Source organism: Gossypium hirsutum, chromosome A05 (assembly GCF_007990345.1).
Source record: "Gossypium hirsutum isolate 1008001.06 chromosome A05, Gossypium_hirsutum_v2.1, whole genome shotgun sequence".
In the NCBI taxonomy this organism is placed as follows: Eukaryota; Viridiplantae; Streptophyta; class Magnoliopsida; order Malvales; family Malvaceae; genus Gossypium; species Gossypium hirsutum.
The window spans coordinates 9,532,667-9,546,082 of NC_053428.1; the positions used below are offsets into that span (position 1 = coordinate 9,532,667).

The following is a 13,416-nucleotide window of genomic DNA, read 5'->3' on the forward strand; positions in this document are numbered from 1 at the left end:
GCTAACTTATCAAGTGAAAAATCTGTTCTGACCGGAATAAAATGCGCTGATTTAGTGAATCTGTCTACTATCACTCAAATTGAATCTTTTTTCTTCGGAGTCACTGGCAATCCAGATACAAAATCCATCGTCACATGTTCCCACTTTCATTCTGGAATCATTACGGGTTGTAACAAACCTGTAGGCACTTGATGTTCAGCTTTTACCTGTTGACAGATTAAATATTTTGCCACAAATTCACAAATTTCCCGTTTCATACCAGGCCACCAATACATTTTTTTCAAATCACAATACATCTTCGTACTACCCGGATGAATCGAGTACATACTACTATGAGCCTCTGATAAGATATCCTTCTTCAATTCTAGATTATTCGGGACACAAATTCTATTACGATGGTATAACATACCACTATTGTCAATAGAGTAATCTAAGTTCAAATTATCCCGAACAATTTGTCGTTTCAACACCAACTTCGGATCTTCATCTTGCAATTCCCGAATTCGTTGAAAGAATACTGGTTTTGTCTTTAATTCAGCTAATATAGAACCATTTTCATTAACAGACAAATGAGCATTTAACGCCCGAAGAGCAAATAATGATGATCTCCGACTAAGTGCATCTGCCACTACATTTGCCTTACCCGGATGATAATCAATGATAAGATCGTAATCTTTCAACAGCTCTAACCATCGCCTCTGTCTCAAATTCAGCTCTTTTTGCGACATTAAATATTTCAAACTTTTATGGTCTGTATACACATAACATTTCTCTCCATATAGGTAGTGTCTCCAAATTTTTAAAGCAAATACTATGGCAGCTAATTCAAGATCATGTGTAGGGTAGTTCCTCTCATGTGGTTTCAACTGTCGAGAAGCATATGCTACAACTTTTCCTGACTGCATCAATACACAACCTAAACCATTCAGAGACGCATCACTATATACTACATATGGCACACCTGATTCAGGCTGAGTTAACACCGGAGCCTCTGTCAACATTTTCTTTAATTGATCAAAACTTTGTTGGCACTCATCAGACCATACAAACTCAACATTCTTCTGTAATAATTTAGTTATCGGTGAAGCAATCAGTGAAAAATCTTTCACAAATCGACGATAGTAACCAGCTAATCCAAGGAAACTTCGCACTTCCATAACATTCTTTGGAGTTTTCCAATTAATCACCGCTGACACCTTACTCGGATCTACCCGTATACCATCAACTGACACAATGTGACCCAAGAATCCCACTTCATGAAGCCAAAATTCACATTTACTAAATTTTGCATATAACTGTTTTTCCCTTAATATCTTTAGTACAATTCTCAAGTGCTGAGCATGCTCGGATTCTGTCTTTGAATAGATCAGTATATCGTTAATAAACACGACCACAAATCTATCCAGGTAAGACTGGAAAATTCGATTCATTAAATCCATAAAAGCAGCAGGAGCATTTGTCAAACCGAATGGCATAAGTACGAGCAGGAGCCCTAACTTCTGATCGGCTAGCAGTATCTTTCATACCCAAACGAGTAGCCCCTGTAGCACTGCTCTAACCAGAGCGTCTTCCTTTTTGAGGAAGAATTTTCTGTTTCTCCCTCTGTTCCACTTCTTCTACTTGAAATTGGGGACAATCACGAATAAAGTGATCAGTGGCCCCACATTTATAACAAGCCCCTAACTTACTTCTACATTCACCGGGGTGACTTCTTCCACAATGTTGACACTTAGGCCTTTGGGTATTTTGTACACTACCCACACTAACAGCAGGTCTGTCAGATGCTTTGTAATCAGATTGTCTTGGCCTACTTTTTCTTGATCTTTCCGGTACTGAAATGGCTCGACTGAATTCCTCTTTAGATTTCTTCACTGGTAAAGCCGAAAATGACTTAGATGCACTTCTTTTGAAAGATACTTTACTTCTTCTATATCGTTGCATCTTTTTATTATATACTTCTTCAAGCTTCTGAGCACGATCTGATAGAACAACAAATTCTCGTATCTCAATGCCCCCTATCATCATTTTAATCTCATCATTAAGCCCTTCTTCAAATCTGATACACATTTCTTCTTCTGTGGGTACTATATCTCGAGCATATTTGCTCAGATAAACAAATTCTCTTTCATATTCAGCCACTGACTTGTTTCCCTGTCGCAAGTCGAGAAATTCTCTTTTCTTCTTATCTAGATATCTTCTACCGACATATTTCTTCTTAAATTCATTTTGAAAAAAATTCCCAAGTGATCTTCTCAGCCGGTACAACAGCTTCTATTGTTTCCCACCAGTTATAAGCTTCTTCTTTCAATAATGACACGGCACATATTAAGTAATCATCTGGTGAGCACGCCATTTGCTTAAAAACCCTCATTATACTTTGTAACCAATATTCAGCTTTAACGGGGTCATCATCTGTTCTTCCCCCAAATTCTTCAGCCCCATGTTTTCTGAGCTTTTCAAATGGAGAACGTTTGCCAGATTCAGTTGTCGGAGGAGGTGGAGGAGCAACCGGGGGTACTACAGATGTTGAGATAGGGGGAGGAGGTTGTGTAGTCTGATTTCTTTCTCGCACATTCTCATTATACCACTGATTCATGAATCCATAAATCATATTTTTGAGTTCTTGTTCTCGCATCAATGAAATCGAAGCTTCACTACTTGTTCCTTGTTCAGAGGTTTGTACTCTGCTATTAACTTCTTCTTGCTCAGTTTGTTCTGGTCTATCTGACATCTTTTCAAATCGAAGATAATCTATAATAAAAACAAGGATTAGATCGGATCATACACAGCACACTATCACATATTTATATGGCATGTAATTCTAGACACTTTTCACATCATACATATTTCGAGAATCGGCTAAACCGAAGCTCTGATACCAATAAATGTAACGCCCCTTACCCGATACTGTTGCCGGAGTCGAGCACAAGGCACTACTAAACTTATTTGAGCACTTAACCAAATTTAGATAATTTATATCATACTTTTCAGACAAGCTGTCCAACTGCGTCATAGTTGCTAAATAATTCATATCTCGAGTTATAAAACTCGAAACCCAAATCCGTAAATTTTCCCCGAATTTATACTCATATATCTACTTACCAATTTTTTTTTATAATTTTTGGTTGGTCCAATTAGTACAGTTTATTAGTTAAATCCTCCCCTGTTTCAGGGTTTGGCTACTTTGACCCCTGTGCACTACGAACCAAATTTCTCTCTATACAAAATTCAAATAACCATGCCGTTTGTTTCTCTTAAAAATAGACCCAATGAGGAATCCATACATATACAGTATGACTCATAATTATTTTTTTTGCAATTTTTAATGATTTTTTTAAAATCAGAACAGGGGAACTCGAAGTCATTCAGACTCTGTCTCACCACAATTTAAATATCTCATAACATAAAATCCAATTGCATGCACCGTTTCCTCTATATGAAACTAGACTCATTAGGATTTAATCTCATTTTTTTCCCAGCCCTTAACTCAATTTCCACAATTTATGGTGAATTTTCAAAGTCAAACTACTGTTACTTACCAAAAACTGTTTTAGTACAAATATTGTTAACTAGTTCATAACATCTTTACTTCAATTCATTCAAACTCTATACATGCCATATAAATCTTTAAACATAAAACAAAAACTACCAGAATTGATCTGAATAGTGTGCCCTGTTGTGTTGATCCGATCTACCCACTTCACTTCAAGTCAATCTACATAAAAATATTAAACACACACAAGTAAGCTTATTGAAGCTTAGTAAGCTCATAGGCATATAAACACAAATCATATCAAATATCGTACACAATCATATATCTATTAGTTTAACTATTTCATCCTCCAAATCACGATTTCATTAATAACTCATTGGAATAATTTCCATATGGCTACTCACAATTTAACTCCCTTAGGCCCATTTCTCATTTACTTCATTGTCAAATTAGGGAACAATAAGGGAATTGAGTGCTTCATTATCACATTGCCATAGTAAACTATGGACTTTCACATTGTTACGCATCACACACCGAAGCCATAGCCTTGCCATGGTCTTACACAGTTCACATATCATACCGAAGCCATATCCCAGACATGGTCTTATACGGAATCACATTATCACATTATACCGATGCCATAGCTCAGCTATGGTCTTATACGGAGTCACATTATCACATTGCACCGATGCCATAGCCCAGCTATGGTCTTAAACGGGCACACTTATCACATATTTTTCGTCAACTCATCAGGGTCACAGAATAGAAGCACTCAAATCCATTGTTCCTACTAATTTGTACTTTTAGTTACACATTATTCATTAGTTAATGCAAATTGATAGTATTCATCAACAATAAAATACTTTAACAATCATAATATTTTCATATCAAAACATTGAACTTTGCCATATGAACTTACCTGGACTAATTTGCAAAAGTCGTAGAAATTCAGGGAGTATTCTTGAATTTTCTCCTTTCCACGATTCAGTTCGTTTTATTGATCTATAATTATAAAATCATTCCTTCATTAGCATCCATTTCAATTCTATTTCACTTCACAATTTATGCTGTTCAAATTTCGAAATTGCACTTTTACCCCAAAATTTACAGTTTTCACAATTTAGTCCATGCTCAATTCACCCATCAATTGAACTAATTTTTCTCAATTAACACTTTATTTTATCATTATAAACAATTTCAAAGCCTTTTATATTATTAATTTCAACAGAAACCTTCAATTCACAACTTTTTCACAATTAGGTCCTAAATATCATTTCCTATCAAAATCACTTAATAAAACCACCTTAATATGAAATTAGAACTTAAATTTCATAATAATTAATCAAAAAATTCCCTTATCCATCCAGGGTAACTTCCAATTTCACCCATAAAATGAAAAACTAATGAATTCTACAAGTGGACCTAATTGTAAAAGTCATAAAAACATAAAAATTATCAAGAAAAGCAAGAATTAAACTCACATGATGTAAAAATATGAAAAACCAGCTTTCTCCAGACCTTCTATGGCGTTTTGGCTGAGAAAATATGAAGAAATGTCTAGATTTTTCAATTACATCATTATTTAACTATTAACTTTTATGCTATTTCCAATTTTGCCCATTGTTCACATTGTTTTCTTGCTTATTTCATACCCAAACCGTCCAGCCATTAACCTTTGGGTCTAATTGCTCTTTAAATCCATCTTTTTAAATACTTAAGCTATTTACTCACAATTTAACAAATTTTGCGCTATTTTCAATTTAGTTCTTTTTAATTAATTAGCCATCCAAACGTTAAAATTTTCTAACGAAACTTTAATACTAACTCAATGACACTCCATAAATATTTATAAAAATATTTATAGCTCGATTTTCAACTTTGAGGTCTCGATACCTCATTTTTGACCCGTTTGACCTAATAAATTCTTTTAATTCACTAATTTCACCATTTCACAAATTCTTCTAATTTCTTACTTGACTCATAAATATTAAATTACTATCTTGTTCAATCTTATTTGTCGAATTTAGTGATCTCAAATCACTATTTCTGGCACTACTGAAAATTAGGCCGTTACAAAAAGGTTGTTGATTTAAGGGGTTAAGGGTTAGGGTCTAGAGAAAGCCATAACATTGATTTTAACAGCTTCGTAACTTAATTAAATGAAAACTTCTAATTAAATAGTTTAGTTATCAAAGTGTAACTTTTCATGATTAAGTAACTAAAATGAAATTAACTTTCCCATAGCTTAGTGAATGGTGTAGTTAATTTATATTGTTTATAAAGTTGGTTTTAGATATGATCAAAATAAAATCAAATTCAAAATAAAAATAAGACCTTATTTAATTTGTTATAATTTGGTCCTATACAAAATAGATAATTACCTATCCATATCAATCTGTTACTTTTTTTATTTATTTTTCAATAAATAATTTGTTATAATTTTAAAATATTAAAATTAAAATTATCTCTTTTATAATTATATAAGAGATTATTTAATATATAAATTAAAAAATACTAAATAATCTAAATCCTAAACCCTTAACTATAGTATCCAAACCCTAAATCATAAAACATAAACTATCAACCTTAAAGCCCAACCCTTAAACCCATAATCCATCAACCTTAAAATAGTTTAGATCTATAGCGGCATTTTTAAAAAAGCGCCGCTAAAACTCAAGCTATTGCGGCGTTTTCCACAAAGCGCCACTAATGCCACGGAAGCTCAATGTAAACGTTCTGCTTAATCTTTTAGAGGCGTTTTCAAAAAAGCGCCGCTAATGGTCGACATATAGCGGCGTTTCTATGAAAGCACCGCTAATGCCACTAAAGCTCAAAATAAACGTCGTCAGTCGACCTAATCTTTTAGCGGCACTTTCTTAAAAACGCCGCTAATGCTCGATCTTTAGCGGCACTTTTTTTAAAAAAGCCGCCAATACTCAATTTGTTCGATTTTTAGTGACATTTTCTATTCAAACGCCGCTAAAAACACCGCTAAAAACCTGTATTGCAGTAGTGAAAGAAAGTGTTAGTACTCGGCCTTTTATACATAGTTGCATGGATGATTATTATATGAACTCATTAACCTAGTTCAGCTAGTTTGGTCCTTTGAAGAACATTTGCAGTGTTTGTTAACGGTGGATTATTCAAGGGTTAAATAGCCATTGATACCCATCACTACATTGGCTGGACTGGAGGATCCATTCACATTTCAGACTGCTTGGATTCTATACTGCCAAAATACAAAAATATGTGCTCTTAAAAGAAATTAGAATGTAGCATTGGTTATGTATATTGATGTGATTCTTTTGTATATGAATAAAATGCTACAGCTTTCATTGATTTTATTTCAAGTCTAGATTTTTTTTTACTTTTTTAATTGTAAATATATATATTTAAATAATTACAAAAATAGACCAATGTAAAGCATAAATTAGACTATAATTAATAAAATTTACACGTCACAATTATATATAATGATATTAAAAAATTCAAAATTTGTGCCTCAACCTACAATTCCTTCTTCATTCTAAATTTTATAGGTTCAACTACAAATTCAATATCATTTTAGAACATAAAATGTAGTATAAAGCAACTGATATCCCTTGTGACAACTTTATATATTCTTCTCCCTTTTGGTTGTGGGGATATTTATATATATATATTTGCCATTGCTTAACAGGAACCAAGTTACTTTGTCTTATGTACAATACATATGTATATGTGTGGACATCTGTTGAGTAATAACACTACTATTAGTCATGTTTTGCATAGTTTGAATAATTCCACCTAAAGGAAAGAAATTAGAGGGAACTACAACGAGAAAGAATGTATAATATCTGCCATGTCCGCTTAGAATGAAAAAAGTTTCTCATATTTACTAATATATTTTGTTACATTTAAAAAAAAAGATGTAGATTCAAATTTTAAAAATATTATTGGAAAGAACAATCATAAATTCTGAACATAAACAATAAAATAAACACAAAACATCAAAAATAAAAAATTTTATCAATTAAATATAATTCTTTTCCACAACAACCCAAATTTAACTCAAGAAAGAACTTCATTTTCATGTTATACACACATATATATATATACAAATATATATATTCATATATTCTTCTACACTATATATAATAAGTGTGACTCTTTCATTCATGAGTCAAAAATACTATGCCGATTATAGAAAAACTCAAATTAAAATTACTATACTAAAATTGATTACAAATATTTAAAAGTTTTAAATTTTAATAAAAACAAAATCTAAAATAACAGCCAGTTAGTAAATTACTTTTTCTTTTCTCGAAATATGATTATTTTTTAATTATTGATATAACATCATTTTATGTTTATATATTACATATTTAAATAATTATATTTACCCAGTATAAAAATAAATTGATATAATTACTTTTTTTAATACATATAATTAAAAAATTAAATTTTCAAACATAAATTTGAATCACAATCAAAATTTTATATGATAATTGAACCTAATCAAAATCATATATCAAATGACACATTAAATCAAGATTTTACTAGTTTGTCATAATTTATCTTTATTTTTTAAGAAAATTATTATATGTATATGAAACAGAAAAAATATATACATATTTTTTTGTCAAGATACTCTAGTATATATATATTCTTTAGTGCCACGAAAACCAACGATGCACACCAGAAGGAAACTTGTCGCTACCGTTACATTCACCAATACTAGTCGTCTTCAACATTTTAGGAGTAGGGTAATTGAGTTACAGATGCTAATACAGTCGAGCTGGTATACAGATTTACATATTACTTCATGCGGATTCATATCTAATTCAAAGCTTTATAGCGTCAACATGCCCTTTACGAGCAGTTTGTGTCATAGCTTGCAAGCCCCAGCAGCTCAGGACCTTCCAGTCGGGGATTTTTCTCAAAGCTATATACCATGGAAAAATAATGAAGATCAGTGACTTCGCACACGGAAAACAAAAGAAACAGAAATGCTAATAAACTTAACCCCCAGCAGGAAAGAAACAAAAGTATAGGTGAATCTAAATAATATAAATATTAGCAATGTACCCAATTAGACAAGCACAATGACAGAGTCCATCAAACTGTGCTTCCATCAAAGCCAGTTCAAGAAGAGATGATGTAGAAACCTATAGGCAGATTATCGATAATAAACACTTAAAAATGATAGAAGCTATACTCGCCCAAGACTCATCCCCGTGCACTATGGTGTAAAGGATATCAGAACACAGAAGATATTTCTGCAAAAGTGTCCATTAACAACCAAGACTGATAGCAGAACCATAGAGAAGGGCAGAAAGTCACAGCCAAGGACTATGCCTCAGCTTATCTATGCCGGTTACAAATTCACCTTAATCTTTTCCAGAGGGTTTAAATGACGCAGCTATTTAGTTTTGATTTTTAAAGATTCCTTGAGTAACTCTTGACCGTCAAAGTCTTTATAGTTTTACCTAAACAACAAATTAACATTAGTATCACGTGTGCATGAAAAAAGAGTTAGAAATCCGGCTTAATCTTTAAGTAGGTTTTAAGGGCTGCACATATCATGACATCCTAGTAACAGATCATGAAATTTGAACAGACTGAAAGAAATAAAAAGAGAGCGAGAGAAGGTGTAATCTTACTTGTTCAAAGGAATGTGCTCAAACGGTCCACTGGTAGGAATCGTTCCACACAAGTCATTGTTTGAGACATCACTAGAATAAAAGAGGTAAAGTTTAAAAGACCATAAGTCTAAGGCTTCACAAAACAATCCATATAAGAGTCTTTTATGAAAATTAAGACTCCAAAAGTCACAATACTTACACAACTTTGAGGCTTGAAATACCGACAAGTTCCCTAGGGATAGGTCCAGTTAATTTGTTGTCATTAAGCTGTCTGTAAAATGAAAGAGTGAGAAACTAACAATTGAGGTTACAAAGATTAAGCCATGGTAATCACAGGTCACTCTTTGAACATTAGTACATAACCATTAGTTGATGGCCATAATTTACTTAAGCCATGGTCTAATTATGCATGAAGAGATTAACATTTGGACGAGAGAACTCACAAAAATACAAGAGACTTCAATTTCCCTAGTGAAGGAGGAATGGTCCCTGAGATGTTGTTGTTATATAGGTCCAAACTAATGAGGCTCTTCAAGTTCCCAAGTTCAGTTGGGATGGTTCCCTGGATGTCATTTTTGTAAAGCTCCCTGCATGACCGAGAAATAGCTAGAAGTGAATAACAATGTCAGCATCAACAGTTTATATAATCAACAAGTGAAAAAATTATGCACAGATAATAAACACATGCAAATACGTTGGGAGCTCCAGAATCCAGATATTAGGGGCAGGATGGGACAAAGGTTAAAGGGGAAAAGAACATACAGATACTGCAAATGCTCAAGCTTCCCAAGCTCAGGTACCAAATGTCCAGACAGGTTGGAATTACCTAAATCTCTGCAAAAAGAAGGTAAAAAAATCACCAATTGAGATGACATGGCAAAATCCCACAATTCCAGAGGGAGGTAATTCTCTAAAGAAAAAAAATATAAGTACGCAAACGTACATAAACCTCTTTCTAATTTGAAAACTACAACTAAAATTGTTTCATCAAAACCAGCAACAAGTACCCACTTGTATATTTTTTATGTCACAAAGCACAAACCTGTTCTTCTCAAAGGGACATGCAGATTATACACAAAACTAGTAGATACCCTACTTCCATAAAAACAAACACTAAAAACATCTAATGATCCAAATTGAAGAATAGAAAAAAAAAATTTAAACAACCGGGCAAGAAGAAGATCTTATGTTCCATAACAAAGGGAAAGGGAGATCAACATACATATATAGTTCTTATTCAGGCGGGCAATTGTGCTACTTCCATAGACTCAAACACGCATATGTTAAAGAAATTATGAAGTACTTCTGCTCATAACATCCTAACTCGACCATAGGCATAAAAGCACTATTTTAAGATCTAAAGCATCAATTAAAAGATGATTCGTACGTTGCAATAAAGGGGACTATTGTGACAAATCTATCACTATTGCAGATAAAAATACTTTAGCATGCTCCATATTTGCCTTTTACAGTAAGTGCTAATAAGCAGAAATACAAGGTCACCCAATCCAACAGTTTTCTAGAGAATTTGCCCTTTTTCCCGTTAAAAAAGGGGGGAGGGGAGGAATCAACAAAAATAAATCAATTAACTTAATCCAAACCCAATTTAAATCGAGCAAATATACCCCCAAAATTACAAGCTTCAGATAATACGACAGTTTCTCAGCATCCATTTTACAAAATAGACATTAAATTCAATTATTTTAAGTTACCAATTCGCAAACGTTCAAACAAGGAAACCAACATGTTATTACATGTCCCAGAAATGAGTTTAATTTAATTCTTTTACGTAAAAAAAGATAAATAAATTAAAAAGAAAAGGAGAAAGAGGAATCAGCATACACTCGAGTGACTCGATTATTTTGGTTACAAGTGATGTGAAACCAAGTACAAGGATTAACAAGGTTCGGATCCCAGCTCTGGAGTATGTTATCTGGATCGGTCAAACTTTTTCTCAACGTGTAAAGAGCATCTCCTTCAGAGTTTCCAAAAACAGACGGGACCAGAGTTAGGGCTACAGAGAAAGCCCATAGCCAGATCGGTGCCGCCATGGATGATGATGATGTTAGGTTCAGCTGCTCTGTTAGGGCTGGTTTTTGATGATATTGGAAAAAGAGGAAGACAAAAGAGAAATTGATGAGAATGGAAGTGAAGGGGGGAAAAAGTAAGCTTTTTTAAAGATTCTTACCCACTACCACTTCTTCTACCAAATTTCCAAAGAGAATCGGCTTTGGGAATGGTAGAGCAAAACATGGGCTCTATTTTTATGTTCTTTTTTTCTTTTAAGTAGTAATAATATCAGCCTAAAAAACACTATTTGGAATTATTTTGTTTATTAAATTTGAAACTTTATATGAACATATTAATATTTTTTTAATATTTTAAAGGGATATCAGATATGCCATTGGTTTTCTAATCACTCAACTCTGTCACCAATTTTGCATTAATAAAGAATATTGAATCCATTGAAATCATTAATTTATAAAATAAAAATTAAATGCAACATTTGAATTTAGCGACGGTGGAAAAAGGAACCAAAGGAAAACGTTGGATTTGGGCTTGGGGTAAGTTGGTCTTTGGTTTGACTAAATTGATTAATTTTTGTCGTCGGCCAACTTTGCGTACATAACGTGCAACCACTAAAGTCTTGTGTTGACCGGACAATCCCGTGTCACCTTACGTCCACTTCGTTATCTTTACTTTTACTAACTTGAAACATTGGACGGAGTTCATATCACGAATAAATAGTAATTATTTATAATAATAATAAATCTTATTAGAGGAACCTTTATACTTTTTAATAATTTATATATTTTAAAATTAAATTGCTTAAACTGTAGTTATAAAAATAAATACTTCAAAGAAAAATAAGGAAGCGGCAGATATTCAATTTTTATTTTAAATTTATAAGATAATGTTTTATAAAAACAATTGTATGAGTCACTGAGTTAATTTTTTTGCAAAAATTGATGTTTTAGTTCATGAAAAACTCCTAAATTGCATTTTGAATGGGTCTTCAACCAAAGTCTAACAAAAGGAAAACGGAAACCAAATCAAAGGGGTTAAAGGATAACTTTAGGTAGGTAAGTTTCCAACTTTTAATATAGGTGGGTGTCTAAAGTCAAAATCTCATACTTAAAATACTATGGTTTTCATTACATTTGGAGATTGGCTTGAGTAAAATTTTAAGGTTATAATTTACTTAATTTTTTTTCTTTTTTTATATTTTAATTTCAATTTATTATTTTTATTTTCGAGAATTTAGTTTATTTACTTTTCAAATATAAAATTTTAGGTCTATTTATTAATACTGTTAAATATTTTTGTTTAAATTTGTTGATATAAAATTTTAAAAAATAAATTCATTTGATATACATTTAACAAAAAAATAATATTGTAACGAGCCTAAATTTAATAAAAAATTTAACGGTGTTAACAATTCTTAAAAATTCACATAAACGTTTTAATTAAAATAAAATATTTAGACTAAGTAATGATGTTATAAAAATTGAGACGCCAAATTATGTTAAAATTAAAATATATAGAAATCAAAATAAAATTTAACCATTCTTATAATTCAAAAAATAGAGAGATTAAAATTGAAACAGCTTATAAAAATTATATAAAATTATAAAAATTCATACAAGCTTATAAAATTCTTAAAAAGTATAAAAAATTATATTCTAAAATATAAAATATTAATATATATAAATTATAAAAAATCATTTATTGATTCCTTAATTTGAAAATTAAACCTCTACAATCAAAATGAACACATGACATCAGACCAATCATTAAAGAACGAGAACACTTGTCAAAATATTTCATGTTGATATATACTCATTGCAATAATAAGATAATGACATTTTTGTTTTATAGTATGTAATCGTACTGGAAATATTTACAGTGTACAATACTCAGCGTACAATACTTAACGAACACTTTTCAACTTTTAAAGGTCCAACTATTGCATTGTACTTCAAATATTGTAGATAAAAAAATTGTCAATAAAAAGGATAGGACCCAACCAATAATTCTTTTTAATAATTTTTATAGTATGATATATATTTTTTAATTCATTGGAATTTTTAATAAGCTTTTAATAATATATTTTAAATATTTTAATAAAATTTTAATACAAATGAAAAAGCACATTATAATTGTGGGAGTGAAAAATAGTTCACAAATATTTGGATCATACATTCAACCTCATGCCAATAAATTTCAAACCCACACAAGTTTTCCATTTAGCCAGTGATGTAATTCTATAAGTTTTTATGCTTTTTTTTATTATAAATT

General features: G+C 31.6%; 1 protein-coding gene across 2 annotated transcripts; it reads right to left on the reverse strand.

Moving 5' to 3' along the window:
- Window positions 1-8,164: 8,164 nt before the first annotated feature.
- On the reverse strand, window positions 8,165-11,567 carry LOC107959048 (leucine-rich repeat protein 1). Of its 2 annotated transcripts, none has more exons than XM_016895008.2 (7): window positions 11,306-11,567; window positions 10,960-11,206; window positions 9,880-9,951; window positions 9,561-9,704; window positions 9,317-9,388; window positions 9,136-9,207; window positions 8,165-8,417 (listed from the first exon to the last, which is right to left on the reverse strand). In XM_016895008.2, the coding sequence occupies exons 2-7, from the start codon at window positions 11,166-11,168 to the stop codon at window positions 8,345-8,347; spliced, it is 642 nt and encodes a 213-aa protein (XP_016750497.1). In that variant the 5' UTR covers window positions 11,169-11,206; window positions 11,306-11,567; the 3' UTR covers window positions 8,165-8,344. The 2 variants fall into 2 exon arrangements, with proteins under 2 accessions (XP_016750497.1, XP_040969187.1); XM_041113253.1 differs by adding an exon at window positions 8,561-8,640 and having other exon boundaries at window positions 10,960-11,383.
- Window positions 11,568-13,416: the final 1,849 nt, after the last annotated feature.